The following is a 21,305-nucleotide window of genomic DNA, read 5'->3' on the forward strand; positions in this document are numbered from 1 at the left end:
ATACGGGTTGATCTTATAGCGAGGCGCCAACACAATCTGTCACCTCCTAGGAAAAGAGTTAAGGTACGTGGGGGGTCATTTGTTATTGGGTTTGTCTGACGTTGATCGACCTGGGAAAAGTAATCTCCAAACGTTTACGAATTTTTACAACCAAGATGAGACAATATATAGTGTGTTTTTTTTTCGTTATAGTACCAGATATGATTTCTTTATATTAAATCTAAGTTTGTTAATATTCAAACGTTATGTATGTTAACGTTAAAGCTATGTTTGGTAATGTTGAACCTTTGTTTGTTTATGTTGAAACTATCTCTGCTTATGTTAAAGCTATGTTACGAGTTGGGGATTTAGAATATAGTTAAACGTCTACCCAGATCCCAACAGGTAACAACAAAAAAAACAAAGACAATTGGACTATAAAAGGGTAGACAAAGGATGCGAGTTTTCGATGTGTATAATAAAGTACCATAAATCCCTTAACAAAATATTCAGCTTATAAATTACCCTTAACCAAACTCAACCTAAACATTAACAGTATATACATATTAATAAAACATAAAACAATCGTGAAGCAAGGTGGAGGTGGGAGAGGCAATACAAGATTACAAATACTTAAGTGAGGAGCTGAGATGGCTGACGAGTAAGGCTGAGTATTGTAGAAGACGATAGGTAGTCACTGTGCCGTAGGTTTAGAGGATAGATGATCCTGTGGTCACTTCCCAGAGTGTAAGTGCTCTTTTTCTCTCCTCCAATTGGAGCTGCAACAAGAAGACTTTGAGGAGGTGACGCAACAACCAGGATATGGAGAAGGGAAACCTCGGAGTGGTAACTAAGACGAGTCATACTCGTGTTTCGTCCCTAGATGGCGTTGCTCGTGGTGCTGGGTAGGTAGATCAGGACAATAGATGGCGTGGTTCGTAGTGCTGGGTAGGTAGATCATGACAATTGGTGGCGGGGTTCGTAACAGCTATGATTGTTAATGTTAAAGCTATGTTTGTTTATGTTGAAGCTATGATTGTTAATGTTAAAGCTATGTTTGTTTATGTTGAAGCTATGATTGTTAATGTTGAAGCTATGTTTGTTACACTTATCAAAAATAGATCTATGTTCACTATTAATCATTATATTCTCTTTTATTATAAGCACTACAGATTACTTTGCCTTGTCTTTGTTATGAATAATTATATACTAGTTTATTTTAATGTTTAGCTTCTGTTTGTTTATTGTAATTGTTTCTCTCATTTAAATGTTATTACGTTTATATTAAAATGGTTTGGGTTAGCAGTATTATACATGGGCTGGGGAGAGACATGCTTATACCTCGTACAGGAAACAGGAGATAAAGGGAAAGAGAATAATTTTATGAGAGACACAAAAAGAGAGGGAGAGATGTGTAGATAAAACAGAGATATAGAGAGATAATAATAATGAGAAAATGGGGGAAAAGAAAATAGAGAAGAGCGGAGAGATAAGGGTAAAGAAGAGGAGAAAGAGAAAGGAGGAGGAACAAGGGTGAAGAAGAATTAAGGTTCGTTTCACGCCAGACACAAGACACTCACAAGAAGCTTCCCTGATCTCGCACCCCCCCCCCTCCTTCCTTCTCTTCACTCCACCACCTCACTCTTCGTCTACCACCTCACTCTTCGTCTACACCACCTCACTCTTCGTCTACACCACCTCACCCTTCCAACCACACCACCTCATCCTTGACACCACACCTCCTCACGCTTCCAACCACACCACCTCACCCTTCCATCCACACCACCTTACCCTCCACCTATACCATCACCTCACCCCTCACACCACATCACCACGCCCCTCCACCTATAACCTCCATCCATAACCCCACGTTCATCCACAACTTTGCCATCTATTTACAATTCCGTGGATGAGAGAGAGAGAGAGAGAGAGAGAGAGAGGTTAGGATAGCACCCGTGGATAGTTAGGTTCAAGGAAGCTTCTGCGTCAGAGGAGAAAATGAAAATCGTTGATAGAAAATTCGTGGAATTTACTCTGAATAAGACTAGATATCGTTTTCCTCCATCGTCCCCATGATCTTTGTATTTTTGGTCGATTTTACAACATACTTATCATTCTTTATATTAATTACTAAGCAAAAGCAATAGTTAGAACGTGAATATGTTGAAACTTCACAGAGCTTAGACCTCCTTCAGTTCCTTATCTAAGAGGCACAAGGGCAGTCTGTACCGAGTAGTCCGCCCTTTATATCACTGTAATGAGGCTGTGGGGCAGTAGTTGGATGACCTAGAAGCTTGTTGTAATGTCTTTATTCCTTACTAGAGGGGAGTCAGGTATGTGTCAGGGTGAAAGCACAGTAGTCCTACTCCAGCTGTTTATTATCCTTCTATGGCAACATTGTGAACCATGTGAGTAGCTTTTTAGATTCGTCTACCGTGAATGAGCTGGGGGCTCCCTCTGTTCTTGGCAGTGGTTAGGATTCTCTTTTATTATATTAGTTATTTCATTATCTTGCACGTTAGCCTCCATAAGACCTATAGCTTAGACTAGAGCATGAAGGCCGTGATGGTGTTCCCAAACGTTTCTGGCAGCGAGGCGAAGGATTAACCCAAAACTGAAGGAATCGAGACAAGTGCCTGAGAAGGAGTTCGGGGTAGCTGGGAGGACCCAATCATGAGAAGTGTTCATTGCTTACAAGTGACCGGTCTCTACTCTATGTCCAATCTTGTTCCCTCGAGCATGTCTGAGGCAATCTCCTCCTCGGTGGGTTTGTCTCGTTGGGATTGTTTGTGGTCGTTCGGGAGCTCTGGTCTTGCCTCTTGAGATATGACGATATCCCAGTGGGTGGCTGCCTCAGCAAAACTTGGGTTGTAAACTCCAACAGTAGTTCCGAGAAGTTGTGTGTGTGTGTGTGTGTGTGTGTGTGTGTGTGTGTTTGTGTGTGTGTGTGTGTGTGTGTGTGTGTGTGTGTGTGTGTGTAATATTATAAATAACATTAATAATAATAACAACAGTAATAATAATATAAAATAAACAAATAATAATAAGACGAGCCGCGCTGTGTGATGCTGACGTGTTTCCTCGCATCACCACGGGGCGGCGCTGACCCAGGCGATGGATGGTGCGTTTGTCACACTCCTCTTCTTCCTTCTGTGCTTTCCCTCTTCCGTCTTCCTTTCACGCCACTCCCTCCTTCCAACCTTCGTTCTCCTCTTTCTTATCTCTTACTTGACACTCCTCCCCTCTTTCTTTTCTCCCTTTCCTCTCTACCATTTATCGTTTCCTCTTTTCTCTACCTTCTTCCTAATCTTCTTCCACCTCATAATTATTTTCCTCACCGTTTTCATCTCATACCTTCCCATTCTCTCTTTATTCTCCCCCTTTTCCTCATCTCTACCTACCATCCTGTCTCTTTTTCCATCTCCTTCCTCCCTCATTATGTAACTTAGATTATAATAATATAGATATGACTTTCTCAACTCTCAGGTGGTGCCAGAGAGTGGACGTGGGTGGCAGCTGTTCCGGTTGGAGTCGAACAACGAGGCAGGGGAGGTATGGGCACAGGAAACCCTAGACTATGAGAATCCAGATCACAGACGAGGATTCCATTTCCAAGTGCAGGTGACAGACAGGGTAAGGTGGCTCTTGTATGTTGGTCTATTAAACTATTTATATAGCTATTAATTCATCTATGTATCTATAAAATTCATCTATGTATCTATCAATTTCATCTATGGATCTATTTATTTCATCTATGTATCTATAAAATTCATCTATGTATCTATCAATTCGTCTATCAATCTATCTAGTTACTATCTCTTCATCAGTCTGTCTGTATATCAATCCAGGAATAGAAGGGGAATGGAAGGAAGAAGAGAGAACTAGATGAAAAAATAACCAGACACAAATTGACTTTTATCTAATGATGGCAGTGTCTCATTTCAATATGTGATGTTATGTTATTTTAGCTTAGGGCAATTACGAGGAAGCTACATTGTGAGAACCTTCATTAAACCTGGTTCTGCTGTTTCTCCTTCCTCCTCCTCCTCCTCCTCCTCCTCCTCATTTATAGTTAATAAACAAGCAATTGCTCGCTTTCTTTAACATCAAGGAACATACTCTTGTAAATCCTTCTTCATAATGCAATTTGTTTAATCACGAGTTAGTGAATGCAAGCAACAGGGGATAGGATTTTACCATGATACTTATTAAAACATTATTTATTTATACAGTATATATATATATATATATATATATATATATATATATATATATATATATATATATATATATATATATATATATATATATATATATATATATATATATATATATATATATATATATATATAGCTGTAATCTGCTGTAATTACCGCTTCCGGGTACAGTTGCACCAGGGCTTATTGGTAGTTCCACTAATTTATAATATAACAGTAGCAAAATTATTATTAGTATTAGCATTAGTATTATAAAAAGTATTAGTATTAATAGCTAGGATAGCTACTCATTAAGGTAATAAAATGGCGGCGAAGGTGTGGCTATTGGGGGTGGCTGGAGGCCACGTATAAAAAAAAAAGAAAAAAAGTAGTAGTAGTAGTAGTAGAAAGACTATGAGTAAACCTATATTGGATTGAATTCACAATTAAGTAAAGAGAACACATTAAAGTTTAGTTTCAGAATCTCGTTAAGAACAAAACACTAACTAAACTTGCATAGAAATAAGGTTAAGCTGATAATGTTATGAAATCAGAATAATGTTATATACCCCAAAAGGGCTTTCTATTTAGAGGTATAAACGTGTGTATATTAAAAAAAATCTAAAACGTTAAAATTATATTGTCATACTCAAATAGCTTTTAATAGTAACAGTTTGAATTTTATTCAACAATGGCAGATAAAAGAACAACAATTAAAACGGTAATGTGATATACTGTAAAGTCAGTCGATTATGAAAACAAAATCCGCTAAAGTAATACATATGATAGAATCTACATTACAGCATGATATTTGATCCCACTATATCTGTTGCCTCAGATGATCCTGGGTCATATAGTTTATAAATTACATATTATAAGATCACTTGTACACTAATCTGTGGATAAGTATAATAATATATTTCACTACAAAACAACATCATTTGTTACACTAATATTTGTAAAATAAATCGATTTAGGTATGAAAAATTTGATTATTTTCTGGAATATCTAATATGTATCACTGAAAGATTCCCACGAAGACTTGCATCCCAGGTCGATAATTAGCAGCTTCAGTCGAATTGCCTTGTATGAGTGGTTTGATGGCTCACTTAACCACATCATTTGGACACCATCATGATTCATCCCAGTGTTTTACCTCCTGTTAACGCCTTACCTCATAAAGCTTGCGAAGGAGATATGTTCATTTTAGACAATTTTCTTCTTCTTTATAACTAAGAAAAACGTCTTCTAAAACGTGTTATTTCTGAATTATTTTCTATTTCCATAAATTACTCTTAACAATTGTACTTGATGCTGCTCTTCCTTCCAAAATGTTTCATATCTTTGTTTTGATATTTTAATTCGGTTGATATGGAAATTTCTCTTAATTAGGGTTTGTCATCATCGTTAATGGCTTTAAAAGCTAACCACTCGTTCTCTCTTATCATATTTATACACTGGAGTGCGGCGGTCGAGTGAGTACAGCGCCGCTTCCTTTTCCAGGGGTCGTTGGTTCAATTCCAAGGCACTCCTAGTCCACCCAGCTGTAAATGGGTACCTAAGTAGTAGTTGTTGTTGTAGTAATAGTAGTAGTTATTATTGTAGTGGTTGTGGTGGTGTTGCATTTTACTTACTTTTACACTAAAAGTGTGTGTGTGTGTGTGTGTGTGTGTGTGCTTCCTCTCCATTAAGGATAAATCCGCCAACGTGTTTATGAGTCGCAGGGGACACGTTTAATATCATTTTTGGAAGTATTGTATTTGCTAAATGTATTACAACTGTATTTTCGATACTACATTTTTCCCATTTGTCAAATAATTGGTCACACCGTTGCAGGAATTGTTTTTACCAGCTAACACACACACACACACACACACACACACACACACACACACACACAAACACACACACAAACACACACACACACACATACACACACACACACACACACACACACACATCTATACATGTGTGTGTGTTTTGCATATTTACTTGTCGACAAACAGATATATAACTTGATGGCTAACAGACAGACAGACAGACAGACAGACACACTAACTAAATAGACAAACAAATAGATAGAAAGGAAGAGAGATACAAACACATCCCTCTACTCTACCATCCATTATAGTCGTCCCTCCGTTCCTTCTCCCTGTGATCCACGTAAGATATAGGACTTAACTTTCCCACCGAGATGTTGTGTCACGTATTTGAGATGATACTATGAACCTAACCTAACCTAACCGAACCTAACCTAACCTAACCTAACCTAAACCTAACCTAAACTAAACCAGCCAATTATTCCTTCTACAACGCTAACTACCGTACTGTATTCTCTACAATATTAATACATCACACTGAGGAATTAAAACGAGAAAAACATCACATTAATACAACACGGACAAATACACCAGACTGATCATAGAGACATTAAGTACATACAGAAACAAATAATACATCAAACTAAACCTCAGGAAGAATACATTTAAATACAACAACAAATAATACATCCTGCCTCACATCACATACCAATGAGATTATTATTTTTTAACTATCAAACAATACCACACTATTGATGAACCTTATTGTATATTATATCAAAATACATATATCAATACACTATATGCGATAACAGATATACCATATAAATTATTAGGCAGGAGACGTAATGATAAATGACACATCATAATCACCTAATTATATACATATTTCAAGGTACAGCTTTTACACGGGTCTAGATACATAGGAAGTCGTGTTTTAAACTTGAGGCGCCTCCTGTGTTATATCATAGCGAGGGGGATTATGAGGGAGATTGTCCTCATAAACCACGTCGAGGAGGAGGTGCAGGAGGAGGAGTAGGTGCAGGAGGAGGAGTAGGTGCAGTAGGAGGAGGAGGTGCAGGAGGAGGAGGAGGTGCAGGAGGAGGAGGAGGTGCAGAAGGAGGAGGAGGAAGTGATTTATTTACGATGAGGAGGAAAGAAGATGTGAGGAGAGAAAGTAGCTTAATAAAAATAGAATAACATAAAGGAATTGAGAAAAGGAGAGAGAGAGAGAGAAGCAGAGGAAGACTAGAGAAGGGAAGAAAAAACAGAGTGGAAGTGAAGATGATAAGAAAGTGGGAAAGAACGATATATATAAAGTGGATAAGAAGAGAATGATAAAGAAGACGTGAGAAAGTATAATCAGATGAAGAAGATGAGGAAAATGGACGTTAACGGAGAAGGTAAACGAGAAAGGGGGCAGTAAAAAGGGAAAGAAATAGTAATACGAACAGCGAATAGAGAAGAGGAGAAATAAAGCCAAGAATATAATAAGAAAATGGAATAGAAATAAAGAGAATAATAAAGTGGCGGGAACTTCTCAACGAAAGAATAAAACGTAAGGAAAACAGGAAATGAGGAAAAAGAGGAAAAATGAGGAACAAGAGGACATTATACACAGTCCTCTGATTAACTATTCCTGTACCTCTGGCAAGTGGTAGAAAACACATTAATATTTATATTAATGTGTTTCACTTCTTTGACAATGTCCATCAAGAACATCCGGCTCAAGCTTCATACCGTATAAATATTAATAGTATTTTCTACCATATCTGAGGGAGTTGGGCCGGTCACCTTCAACTGTTCATATAGAGACCTTCAGGAAATAATACTCTCTCTCTCTCTCTCTCTCTCTCTCTCTCTCTCTCTCTCTCTCTCTCTCTCTCTCTCTCTCTCTTTCTCTTTCTCTCTCTCTTAAAAACAACCCTAAAACCCCTCTATATTAGGTACAAAAACCCTTACTCAACCCTAAGAGATTCCCTTATTGCAACTATAAAACCCCTTATTCAATCCTATGAACCCCCATAAATACCCACATCCTCATCCTACACCCTAAAAACTCCTTAATAAAAGTATCAAATTCTCTACTTCCCCCTAAAAAATTATCCTTAAGACTATTATTTATATACTGGGACTAAATTTCCTAAAAAAAAAAGTCTGGGTCTATTTTTTCTATATAAACTCGATAATATTTTTTTTTTCGAGGGTAATTTTTTTTTCAGGTGGAGGCAAACAAGACCCCAAAGCTCCTGATAAAATAGCCGGATGATAATGAATATTGGGAGAGTTGGTGACACTAATGTATGCTGACAATGTTGACAGCTTATAAAGTTAAAACAAAAAATAATATATATTTATATATATATATATTTATTTCGGGATAATAATTCAGGTCAGTTAATTTTCCATTATCGTGGTTCAGAGGCTGGAGCGTGACCATTTAATTGTGGCTATTTTTCAAGCGTGTTAAATCAAAGTTTGGTGTTATAGCCCCCTCCAAAAAAAAAATTATAGCACTTCATTATGGGTTTATATTTCTATGGCGTGTTAAAGTAGAGATTATATTATATTGGATATTTTACCGGTTCCAATCCTAAGGTTCATTAGTTCGTATCCTGGGTTAATGAACTCGGGAAGCAATGGTTACTTGACTCAAACTGGTGAAGTAAAGTAGATTCAGTAGATGAGCTAACCGCATTGCTTCCTTCAGTGTACCGTGTCCGCTCAATCTTATGGGACCTACTACCAATTAATTTGTTGTCACTAGCTAATAATATATTACTTATTAACAAACTCCTATATTTATGTTGGTGATATCACGTTATATTAAAGCTGAAGGGTTGGCTATCTCACATTACCTTAAATTAGGTTTAAGCAATTTGTTACATCAGATTAAAGCTGAGAGTTGCCTATAGCCTACAGCCTGAAAACTTAGCTGTATCATTTTAGATTATAAATACAGTTTGTGCTATATTGTGCTATAATATGTTAGTTTACAGTAGAGGGATTGGCCATATTGTCTTAGGTTATATCTGAAGCGCTGCCTCGGTCACATTACATGAAAGATGACAAATGTCTCTATAAATCTTCCTCGAGGCGCTGCGAGGTGAGTTAGTCTCATCAAGGCCTCTCTCTCTCTCTCTCTCTCTCTCTCTCTCTCTCTCCGTCCTCAACAATACATCATACTGTACCTTCACCTCCAGTTACTCTCTTTATCTCGCTTTTCCTCTTCCTCATCCTGCCCTATTCTCTCTTTCCGCCTTCCCCTCTCTTTTCCCTACCTTTCACACACCAGCCCTTCACCTTCCACCACCCACGTCTTCCCCACAGGGTGAAGGAGGATGGAGTAACCCCGCCCACGTAGACAGTTCCTGGGTAAGCCTGAAGGTGGTGGATGATAACGATAACACACCCGTTTTCTCCGAGGACCACGCCCAGCTCACCCTCGCGGAGGACGCCCCACCTGGCACACTCCTCACCACCTTCACCGCCCGCGACGCTGATCAGGTACATGAGTCCTCGGTCACTCATCGATTGGTTCCAGTCATAATGGTGAGGTTAGGTTAGGTTAGGTCAGTACATATTAAAACTGGAGCTTATTGTGACTATAAAATTAACTCCTCCAACACCTCTCACTTATGTATTTTCGCAAAATTTCGAGCAGGTAAGCATTTCACATTTTCAGGTTATTCGGCAGGTAACAGTTTCAGTCACGGTTTTATCAGAAGGCTACATGAACCTGACAGGTCACTCCCAAGAGCTTAACCCACGGTAAGGCCGTTTGAAGTCAGAACCCCGTCAGGCATAAGTGACGCTATGCCATGTGTCAGTTCCCAAACACAGACATCAGATAGACCGTGTTAGTTTTTCCCACAGTACAGTACAACCAACACCCTAAACTAACCACCCGAAAGTCAGAATTAAGTAAGAAACATTAATAGTTATTTTTGTTTTGAAGGTCAAATAATTTCGAAAGTTTCTTGAAATGTTTAAAATTTAATGTTCTTTAATGTGACATAAAAATCTGAATGACGTTGTTATCCACAGGGCGGTCGTGTGTATTACTAATATTCACTCAGTGGTTATACACACGACAGTATACATGTGTTGGTTTAGTTCATCATATTCTGTACTATTTGAGACACTTCATACTCTGCCAAGTAAATAAACGCGGTGCACAGTACTGTATTCATGCATCAAATTGTAAATTAAATCTAACGGCGTTTTTTTTATGTTATCTTAGGATGTTTTTAATTTTGTATTCTTAAATTAATACTATTACATATTATTGTATCCTTAACAAAAATGGTTCATTACTTTACCACAACACCTTCAGCAGCTTCAGTAGCTCACGTGTCTTCTCCCAGGGAGGTGACGGCCGGGTGAGGTACTCGGTGGCTCCTCAGAGTGACCCAGGGGGAAGATTCGGTGTGAATGGGTCAGGTGTGGTCCATCTGGCCCGGGGTTTGGACCGTGAGACAGCCAGCAGCCACAATGTGCTGGTCCTCGCGGTGGACCATGGTGTACCACCCAGAACCGCTACTGCCACACTCACTGTAAGTTAAACTAAATTCATTATCATTTGACACCTAACACACACACTCTCTCTCTCTCTCTTTCTTTCAAAACAACACACACACACACACACACACACACACAATCGAGTTAACTAGATCAAAGCATTATGCTCTTGAGCCTCGTACATTTGTTCAGTCAATCTAATATGAATAATACAGGCTTCTTCGGTCCATAGTGTGTTTGTGTGTGTGTGTGTGTAAATAATAATAATAATAATAATAAAAGGTTTATTAATAGAGTTGCAGCCGGTGGCTGAAAATATACAGACTTACATGTGAGTTAGACATAATAATATACATTTACAGGGCTGTACAGTACATAAATCAGGAGCTGTTTATTATTTTAACAATAGATGGGATGGTGCTGTTCTTATATCTATCAGTGCGGGCTCTTATGGGCTGAATTTTGTTGTAGTGGCGGACTGCGCGAGGTGGGCGGGGGACTGCAGGTGGCAGTAGGTGGCGATGACGAGGATGGTGCAGTAGTCCACTGCCAAATCCTGCTAGTGCGTGGTGGTGGAGGTTACTGAGGGATGGTATTTCTAGGGTGGAGAGAGTGTCGTTGTAGCCCGAGTATTCTACGCCGAGCATGATTCTGCATGATTTTGTGAGTGTGTGTGTGTGTGTGTGTGTGTGTGTGTGTCGGTCATAGCGCAACATCTCCACTGATGTAGTTATCTATCTCACTGTACAATAACACTTCACCAGGAACACCTCAAATTTCCTCTTTTTTTCTGTATTTTTTTCTTTAGTTTCCAAATTGAATTAATCCTCGTGCGTGTCATATCAAATTCTGACAAGGCATAAGTTTTACACCTAATTATCTATCTGTCTATTTCAATATATAGATCATGAAGACAGCTATAGATACATACATGTCGCTTATCTGCCACACTATTTAATACGTCTCTCTCTTCGTATCTCGGTCTCTTAATGTATGTACAAATCCGACACTGAATTATTTATATATTAATCTTTTAGTCGATTTATCTATCTTGTGTTGCCATTTTTATCATTTCCCTTTTTTCTCTATAAATGTGTATTAACTAATGTATGACTAATTCACTTATAAGTTAAAGCAAAGAAGGTGTAACAAAATTAATTAATGTCGGAATATTTACTTAATGCACTACCAAGGTGTTCAGTCTCTTGTAATTAACGTCGTAGAGAAACACACCTCACCTAACCTAATCTAACCTTAATCAGTAGAAAGAGGTCGTCAATCCCGGCTACTGTCCCTCCATCATTGATACAGGGAACATAAAGACTTAAGTTCAACTCTTCTATAGCTGGTCTGCCCGTAACACGCCAGCACTGAAAGCAATAATTCCTTTACGAGTTCAAATTTCCAGCCAGGGGACTCATGATATTTTTTTTTTCAAGCAAGGGAGAGAAAACAACTCGATATACCATTTAAATATAAGAGTTAATCAGCCTTAGGTCTAAATAATTTATAATGATAATAATTCAATCCAAGATCAGACTGTAAAAATCGTAACATTAGCTTAGTATTATAAGGCAATTTCTAAGTAATGTTAAGAAAGATATTAACAGTAGCGAGCAGCTGTTACACTATGTAAACAGGACCTACCAAGGTTACCCACCATCTGTCACCATCTATCACCAACGCCAGTCCACCCCAGCACCACCTTCGCCCTTATATTAATTCACATACTTCGTTTATTGGGGCAGTCACTCATTCTCTTTCTTTCGTGGAAGGATACGAGCTACAACCAGTGACTTTACCCATCCACTCTCTTAACCCTTGTGTGGCAATCCAGAAATCTGCCACTTAAACTTAGAGTCATATATCATAAACACGTTGAGATTTGATAGGTGTGAGTATATCCCTTTGTGTGTGTCTGTGTGGATGTTTGTGAACCTGCAGAGTCATTACGGTCATAACATATCGACGAGTGCACCAGCCAGATGAGTCCCAATGTATCTAATTGACCTGGTCCACCCACGACAACATTATTTGTGGTGATGAGTCTCCGCCACTACCAGAGGCTTTGATTAATGAAGCCTTTCCCAAGGTTAACTTATGAGCTCGCTCTCTGCACCCATGACTTCTCTGGGAAATATACTTTGAATATACTGTAGTTTATACTTTGTCCTCGTGTTGTCATTCAAATTAACTAACGGGTAAGAAAAAATATATATTGTTTTCGATTCAACTTTTAGTGTACAATAAATATAATGGCCACAAATGTCTCATATACAACAAACAACACAACTAAATCGTTGTTTTCCTCACAATGGACCCAGACAGGCAGCAAATAAGATAAAATTAATGACCGCGCCTTATTTAACAGTGCCGGGTGAAAAATAGTCAGGCGGCGTATTGCTCCATTTTTAGAGTCGGGCTGCTGAGCTGGGATGACACACCTGCATATCCGGCCATAATTAAGGAAGCTAGGCGTCCACTGCCTCTGTGTGTATTCTGATGTGTTCTATTTGGTTGAAAACCTTTGATGCGTCCGAGATACAGCAAAGATCAAGTATACTTTATACAACTATATCGTTTTTCACGGCTAATAATAAATAATACATAACTTAAGTTCTCATTTTTCTAGTGGGTTAATCGATTGTATGTTCATTTATCAGATTTTCACGATGATAGAATGTACTGTTTACCTCAATGACAAAAGCTCCTTAAAGCCTTTGGTAACAGAAAGTCTAAGGCAACGTAAAAATACTTCAAGAAGAGTTATTATATCTCACATTTTATAGAGGTCGCGGTCCCACTACGCTTGAATATGTTAACGTGTGGGGAGTTATGAACACAGCTGACATTCACATCTCCTGTTAGTTCATTTTTCACCTCGTCAACCTTGTGTAATAACGTTACTGTAAAAACCTTTAGTAGACAGTGGATACAGAGCTTATGTCACTGGTAACTTTGCTTCTTGTACTATCATTTTTTTCTTTTTCTTATAGTTCTCCTTTTTGTTCTTCTTGTTTTTCTTCTTCTTCTTCTTTTTGTTCTTGTTCTTCTTGTTCTTCTTTTTTTCTTTTTCTTCTTATTTATTTCTTCTTTTCTTCTTATTTTCTTCTTTGTGTTTCTTCTTCTTCTTTGCATTTAACCAGGTTTTATCTTCCTCATAAAGTTTGATAGATTGGTACTTCTGTGTCACGCCAAATCTCGGTTAGCCAGTCTTCCCTCGTTCTACCATTGGCCTTTCAGAGATTATTCGTGAATATCGATTTCACTCTGAATTCATTTACATGATCATGCCAGTCTGGCTTTCCATTCCTCCCTTTGACAGTTTTCTGGGGAACAGATTGCATCCCAGTGTCATTTAGTGAGGCTATAATAGAATTAACAAAAAACTCATTTAAGTTCTTTTGATGTTGAGGACAAAGTAAATTAGTTCAGGTGACGGGACACAATGAGAGAGAAGTATAATATCATGTACAGAGTATTGTGTGAGAATTAATAACTATTTAATTAAGTGGTTTGATTGATCTATATTAAGTGTGTGTGTGTGTGTGTGTGTGATGACATTCTCTCTTGTGAGTATTAATCCTGAGACAATTATTAAAACCAAAAATACTGCATCTAAAACAGATCAAATTTATTAATTTCACGAGTGTAATATCCAGCGCAAAAAAAAACGTTGCATTTGATACAGCTTTACTTCACTGAGTTGTTTTAGTTATATATATATATATATATATATATATATATATATATATATATATATATATATATATATATATATATATATATATATATATATATATATATATATATATTAAATTGTTGATCAAGAACGAATTTCATGTTAGAGGAAAAACTTCATTATCTGTACAAAGGATCACTTCACGAGCTAACGTACTTACAACAGAATATGAACACACTGTCCCTGCTACACGATGGATATTTATATTATATTAACATACTCAAGTTTGCCGTGAAAATGTTAAACAATGAGGAAATCGAAATTTACATTGACCCACCTTAAGTTAAGAAAGAAAGAGTTTGTTTAAATGTTTCTCACGTAAACTTGAGTGTACAGGTGATATAGGCTGGATTATGAGAGATAGAAAGACAAATAAACAGACAGAGAAAGAAAGAAAGAAAGAAAGAAAGAAAACAGACTAGACTGGTAACAAAAGCTCCACCTATTCGTGAGACAATAGATCAGAGTACTCCTGTGTGAGATGCTTCAACTTGTGGCACCATCACTCACACAGTCTTGCAGTTCGGCCAGGCATCAAACACCTGATTGGCAATATCCGTCACGACCTCGTCAAAATCTCCCACAATCACCCACCCAAGCGGTCACACGCGATATAAGCTTGTGAATTGTGGCAGATTTCACACGTCACAAAGTCCTTCGCCCCAACCTGGTTTATCCATGGGTAGGAGTGTGATGGTTATATAAAAAGAAATTCAATCAATTCCTGATTGTTGGTTTATTTAATATTTTATACTGTAAGGTGAGGTATGATTATTATTATTATTATTTATTTTGTTCCATATTTTTTCTCGGTATTTGTCTTTCTGTTTCAGTCTGTCTTTCTGTTTCTGTTTGTCTGTCTCTCTCTCTCTCTCTCTCTCTCTCTCTCTCTTTCTGTCTCTCTTTATTTTCTTCCCCTTAACACAGTATCCATTCATCCAACTTAATCCCATCACCTCCCATCCCATTTTATATTTCACACCCACTATTTCTCCCTTCCATCCATCATTCCATCCTACAGGTGAACGTGACAGACGTGAACGACAACCCACCGTTCCTAGCTGAGCCGCGGGAGGTGCGGGTGCGGGAGAACAGTGGACCTCAACTGGTCTCTCGCGTCCGCCTGGGAGACCCTGACGACTGGCGAAGAGGTCACGGTCCCCCCTTCACCATCACCCTCCACCCCCACGCCCCCCAGCAGGTCAAGAGTGCCGTTCAGGTCACCTTCGATGAACGTAAGTGTGTGTGTGTGTGTGTGCGCGCTTGGGTAGGAGCCACGCAGACCTCAGAACTCCTCAACAAAGGACAACACAATTTCGTGTCCGGATTCTCATAAGAGCTCCACTAGTTAAGGCAGAGACTCAGTGGCTTGTATGTGTCATTTTGGTCGGTAATTTTATGCCTTATTTCAGTCAGTTATGTTCACCGTCCCTCATTAACAAGGGGGAAGGAATTAAACGTATACATATTTTAAATTTCGGGACTTCAATAATTTGACAATTTAGATAATTTAGGTCTTTGGAGATAATTTGAATAACTTTTATAATTTGAGATATATTAGTAAATTGGGGCTTTAGGACAACATAACAATAGAAGAATTTAGAACTGAGATAATCGGAGTCTCATAGTATTTGGGTCGTTAGGTATTTTGCTATTGGAAATCTACGTTAGTGAATATCATGTTCCTGGATAAACAACGAAACTATTTTCATCATTAATCTTAATATTGAGAACCCTTGTCGTAACTTCCTCCTGAAGGTGGTGACGGTGGCCGCGGGTCTGGGGTGGTGACGACACTAGGGCCCCTGGATCGAGAAGAGATGCCAATATTACTGGTGCCACTCCTGGTAGGTGACGCTGGCTCCCTCACAGCTACCGTCACCCTCACCCTCCGCGTCACCGATGTCAACGATAACCCCATGACTCCAGCCTCTCGCCACGTACAGGTGAACGTCTTACAGGTGAGTAGTTCAATGTGTCTTTAAGTCGTTTCAGTCGTCTAAATCTATTTGTGATAAGTCGTTTTAGTCAAAGACATTTTATTCTAAGTCGATTAAATTGTTTTCTCACCTATTTTTATTATTTATGAAGTAGTTTTATCTATTTCTAAGTAATATTACTGTTTTAATAAGTTATTTTACAATTATTCAACAACCCACCAAAGATCTCCCCTTCGCCAATTACAAAGTGAAAATCGTGGTGTTTTTCTCAAGTAACTATAACTGTTTCATTCGTCGTTGGAGGAGCTTTGTAGATCATCACGACGGCCTCTCAATGGAATCTCATCCCTTTGTGAAGTTACGCAGTCCACGTCCCGTATATACGTGGGTGTTAGCATGATGTCGTAGTGTTTAAGCAGCTCTCAATGACATCAAAACAATCCTTGTCTTTCATTACGTCTTAACAATGAGTTCAGGGGTCCTCCTTCAGTTGATTCTACAGTTCACAATGATAATGACATGTTTTGAAGCACAGTGCAATATATTAAAATAGACTCCAAGCTCTTGTTCCGGGTATTTTTATTTTTGTATTTTTCCCAACAATTAACATTCGTAGAAGGTTATAAGCATCTCTCTTATCACCTCCGTTCAATTGGTATACAAGTATTGTGTTCTAGATCATTGCTTTGTGTTTACAGCTGCTGCCGGTTCATGTTTCTTAAACTATCCAGTGGGTCATAACTCATGCTTCTTGTCGTCTGCTGCGGATCATTCAAGAGGTGTAATATTATTCACCTCTTCCCTGATGTACTTAATAGTCAGTTATGAATATAATACTAACATTTATTTAATATTGATATAGATCTGATATTACTATTAATAATAATATTAATATTGATACTGATACTAATAATATGACTAAAATTAATACTTATGCTAATTCTCTAACACCAAGCTGGTTAAATACACACTATTAACATTCCAACAGTAATACTCACGCTGATACCGGTATTAACACGGCACCAATTCTCCTGTTCGGGCCAGAATTTGCTCTACATTTTTTTAACGAATTAAGTGATGAATAAATTTTAAAATAGAAACCAAATGTTGATGTTGTGGGAGATTCATTGTTATCCCCTCTCTCTCTCTCTCTCTCTCTCTGTCAATTTACCAGGAAGAAACTGTCGTGAGAAACAGCGGTGCGGTGCTCAGTTCCCATCCTTGCTAACTAACCCAGGACTCACCGTCACCCAGGTGTCCAAAATGAGAAGTGTTCATTATTTTCTTACAAACTTTGACTCATAATCCTCACCAGGAGGGTCAAGTGAGAGCGATAGAGGTGGGGAGAGTGAGGCTCAAGGAGGAATTAACTCAGTCAACAGAAGGTGCTGGTGTTTTTAATACAAGGACGCGTCGCCGGATATGATTAAAATTAAGATCTCCTGGAGACAATATGAACGGCACACTGAAAATCGTAGAGTTTATTTATCAATAGCGATTCAGTGATCTAAATAGTTGACGAAAAATGCTTCCGATCGGAGAAAATTTAATTTCAAAGGCTGCGGCAGTTTTAGAACTTGGTAGAAAACTTGTGGACACAAAGTTTAGGAGGAGTTTCCTGTTGTGTGTGTGTGTTGTGGACCCTTGAGCCCCCCACGCCGCCTGCTAATCCTCACTCCCTCATACCTGTATATTTGTAGTTGTTTATATTTAGAAGAAGAAGAAGAAGAAGAAGAAGAAGAAGAAGAAGAAGAAGAAGAAGAAGAAGAAGAAATTAGTAAAAGTAATATATAAACATTAATACCATCACAGACGCTGGACCAGTGCTCATTACCTCATAGTCCAGCAAACATTAGTACCTGTATAGTAATCTTCCTCAGTCAACACAGCCACAAGTTCTAACACTGACGGAAGTAGAATTTCCCGAAACTGAAGTTGTTCTGTTCTTAGCCTTCCTCTCTCTCTCCCACTCGACTATGTGCCCTCCCACCCCCTCCCTCTGAGAGACGTGTGTCCGTTAGACCTCGCCTATACCATCTACTAGCATGATACTAGTTATAGTGAAGGAGTCTGATGTTCAAGCGTCAACCGTATTGACTGACTCCACCAATCGTTCCCCTGTTGTTTATCTCTCTCTCTTCTCTCTCTCTCTCTATCTGTCTCAAAAGTACTTGCGCAAACTGGTTGACTATTATTTTTCTTTACTCTGCCCTCAACAAAAACACTAACTCTATTTCATGGTTCATAGACGTGTTATAATTTTACTTATAGAATCATATTTGCTAATCACCCACGCAAAGAACTTGGGGCGTGGATCTCCCAGGTTTTGTGTTGCTCATAAATCCACGTTTTGTTCCTCGTATTCCTCCTTTATGTCTATACTTACCTTTTAATTCATCACATTTTGCCTTTTCTTAAGTAGGTAAAAGGTTCTAATGGAGCTGGAGACCCTGTGGCTACTGCATCGCTAACTGAAACAAATCAACTCTTTCCTAAAGCTTTTAAAAGTTTTTCTTTCACTCAACCTTCCCAACTCCTGTACACTTGACCATACAGAACCCAGTTTTAACCAGAAGTATCCCTCATTTTCATTGGTCTACAGAATCAATAACTTTATATGACGTCATCTGTAAGGTTTTAGGTAATGTTGTCAATAAATATCTTTCCTTCACTTTGAAATACCGATAATCCTACTCCAGGTCTCCTTTTGTCCTCACTTACAACACTGATTTTGACCTCTCTGTGATATGACTATTTTCTGCTACTATCCTTCAGCAATTCTGTAACCACTTTTCATGTTATTATTTCAGTAGTTTATAGCCTATAAGGAATCAACACCTTCTGAGCCTAATAACATAAAATCCTTGGAAACTTCACTCTTTCTTCCTCTCAGCTGATCACTTCCTTAAATATATCTCTTTTATCCCATCATCATTAATACTGCCAATCCTCTTCAGGGCTCTTCAACAAAAATATATCCTAAATCCATCCACCTCAACAGCATATACAGTCTGACCTCAGCTCACGTTCATTACATAGAATATTTTTCTTGTGATATTTTTTACTTACTAATACTTAAGCCAACGTTACCCTAACACCTCCTGGCCTCCACGTACACAGAGAGCTTGCTTAGTTCTTCATATTTTGTCGTCGGTAGAGCGATAAAGACATTTTACATCATCTTTCTCCCTCTCATTAATTTTTCTGATCTGACAATGACACTATTCTCTCGAATACAGAGCTTGAGATTCAAGATATGTGTTAATATAAAATGATTATTCATGTATATATATATATATATATATATATATATATATATATATATATATATATATATATATATATATATATATATATATATATATATATATATATATATATATATATATATATATATATATATACCCTATATGCAGTATATATACCATATATGGGCCAGGATGGAGGGTGAATGTCGTGGTACCCGCAACTGACTGGCCACAGAGAGGTATAAATGGCCCTCTCCTTCAATGTCTCCCAGGATGTATTGCCTCTGATATTTCAAGTTGAGTCTCGCTATTGAAGTCTGGGAATGCCGAAAGGGTATTTCTCAGGTTCACTGTACAGTATGAGAATGCTTTATCAGTTATGTGATTATGACTGACTTAAACACACACACACACCCACCGGCTGCAACTCTATTAATAGACCGTTTATTATTATTATTATTATTATTTTATTATTATTACACACACACACACACACACACATGCTTTGAATATTAACAAAACCCAGACAAAGAAAATAAACCATAATATAAAAATTTGTAAAGAGAAAACTACACAGTAAACAGGACAGTATATAAACGGAAATGTAGCCAAAATATTCCCCCAAAGCTCATGTCAATACTCTACATGTTTATTTCAGGGGATAAATTCTAACGTGTATTTGTGCACTGATCTCCTGGCTTACGGTGGTGTGTGTGTGTGTGTGTGTGTGTGTGTGTGTGTGTGTGTGTGTGTGTGTGTGTGTGTGTGTGTCGCTGGACCCCTCTGTAACGAGACGCACCTTCCTTGTCTCTGAGTTTTTTTTCCATTAATAGGATTAGGAAATACTGCATACGACAGACATAAATCACCAGTTTAAATCTCTCTCTCTCTCTGTGATGACACTTAAATAAATATAAAAACACGAACCCACTATAGGGGGAAACAAACTCAAAAGAAAAGGAGTTCTGTATATTTCGGACGTTCACTGCGGTCCTTCTCAAGAGACTGAAAACACAGATTCAAAGTGGGAGGAGGAGTCAGGTAACAATCTGCTTTCAGTCATTTTTATGTTTCTCTATTTATTTTTTCCACTTTTCTCTCGCTCTCTCTCTCTCTTCATTTTCTTTCGTTTATTCCTATTTTTCCTGACTCAATCATCACTATAAAACTTACATACTCGTCTTCTACATTAGTGATCTAGTTTTGAATGATTTCCTGAGCGATGTGTTTTTTAAAGGTCGTTCTGTGTCAGATTCTATAAATAAATAGACTAATTACATAGAGTGAGTGTCATGTTATATACCTGTATTTACTTTGTTTATGTGAAAGTCACACAGGGCCTGGCGGCATGCTGTGTAGTGTGGATACAGCTCACTGAAGACTGAGCCTTCAGTACACATGAAGGTAACGTGGCTGTCACTGCACTCTGCTAATTTTCTCTTCCCCAGCTTTAAAATTGGCATCCATTCCGCAAGTCGCTTTGGGGCAAGTCACTCGTTGACCGATAATGGGAAGCGTATCGGAGACGGATATGAGAGGAGACTAGTGCCCTGTTTGCTTAAATAACGCCTCATCCCCAGTCCGCCCAGCACTGAATGGATACCTAACTTTACTGTTGGGGAAGTGAAGACAGTCGAGTGCAGTACCAGCCACAATGCCTTATTTTACTTTAAAAAAAGGCTTAGTCTCCAGCGAACTGTTTCTGGGCTGTCTACGGAAGCCAGTTCATATAATTAGTATCAAGAGAAAAAAATCCACCGAGGAAAGTCTTAGTGACACAACAGTCTCGCCGCCAGATACATGAAGTGGTTCAGATCCCGGCAGCTCAGGTTCCTTGAAGTCTTATAATGCTGTTAGGT

General features: G+C 38.3%; 1 protein-coding gene across 1 annotated transcript in view; it reads left to right on the forward strand.

Annotated features, from left to right (window-relative positions):
• Positions 1–21,305, forward strand: part of LOC121874808 (putative neural-cadherin 2) — a 103,456-nt gene that overhangs the window by 44,372 nt on the left and 37,779 nt on the right. The window contains exons 6-10 of the mRNA XM_042379095.1: positions 3,466–3,612; positions 9,326–9,502; positions 10,363–10,551; positions 15,280–15,493; positions 16,017–16,219. Coding sequence (XP_042235029.1) covers positions 3,466–3,612; positions 9,326–9,502; positions 10,363–10,551; positions 15,280–15,493; positions 16,017–16,219 — 930 coding nt within the window. The remainder of the gene's footprint in view (positions 1–3,465; positions 3,613–9,325; positions 9,503–10,362; positions 10,552–15,279; positions 15,494–16,016; positions 16,220–21,305) is intronic.

This window comes from Homarus americanus, unplaced genomic scaffold (genome assembly GCF_018991925.1).
Source record: "Homarus americanus isolate GMGI-L3 unplaced genomic scaffold, GMGI_Hamer_2.0 scaffold56009, whole genome shotgun sequence".
Lineage (NCBI taxonomy): Eukaryota > Metazoa > Arthropoda > Malacostraca > Decapoda > Nephropidae > Homarus > Homarus americanus.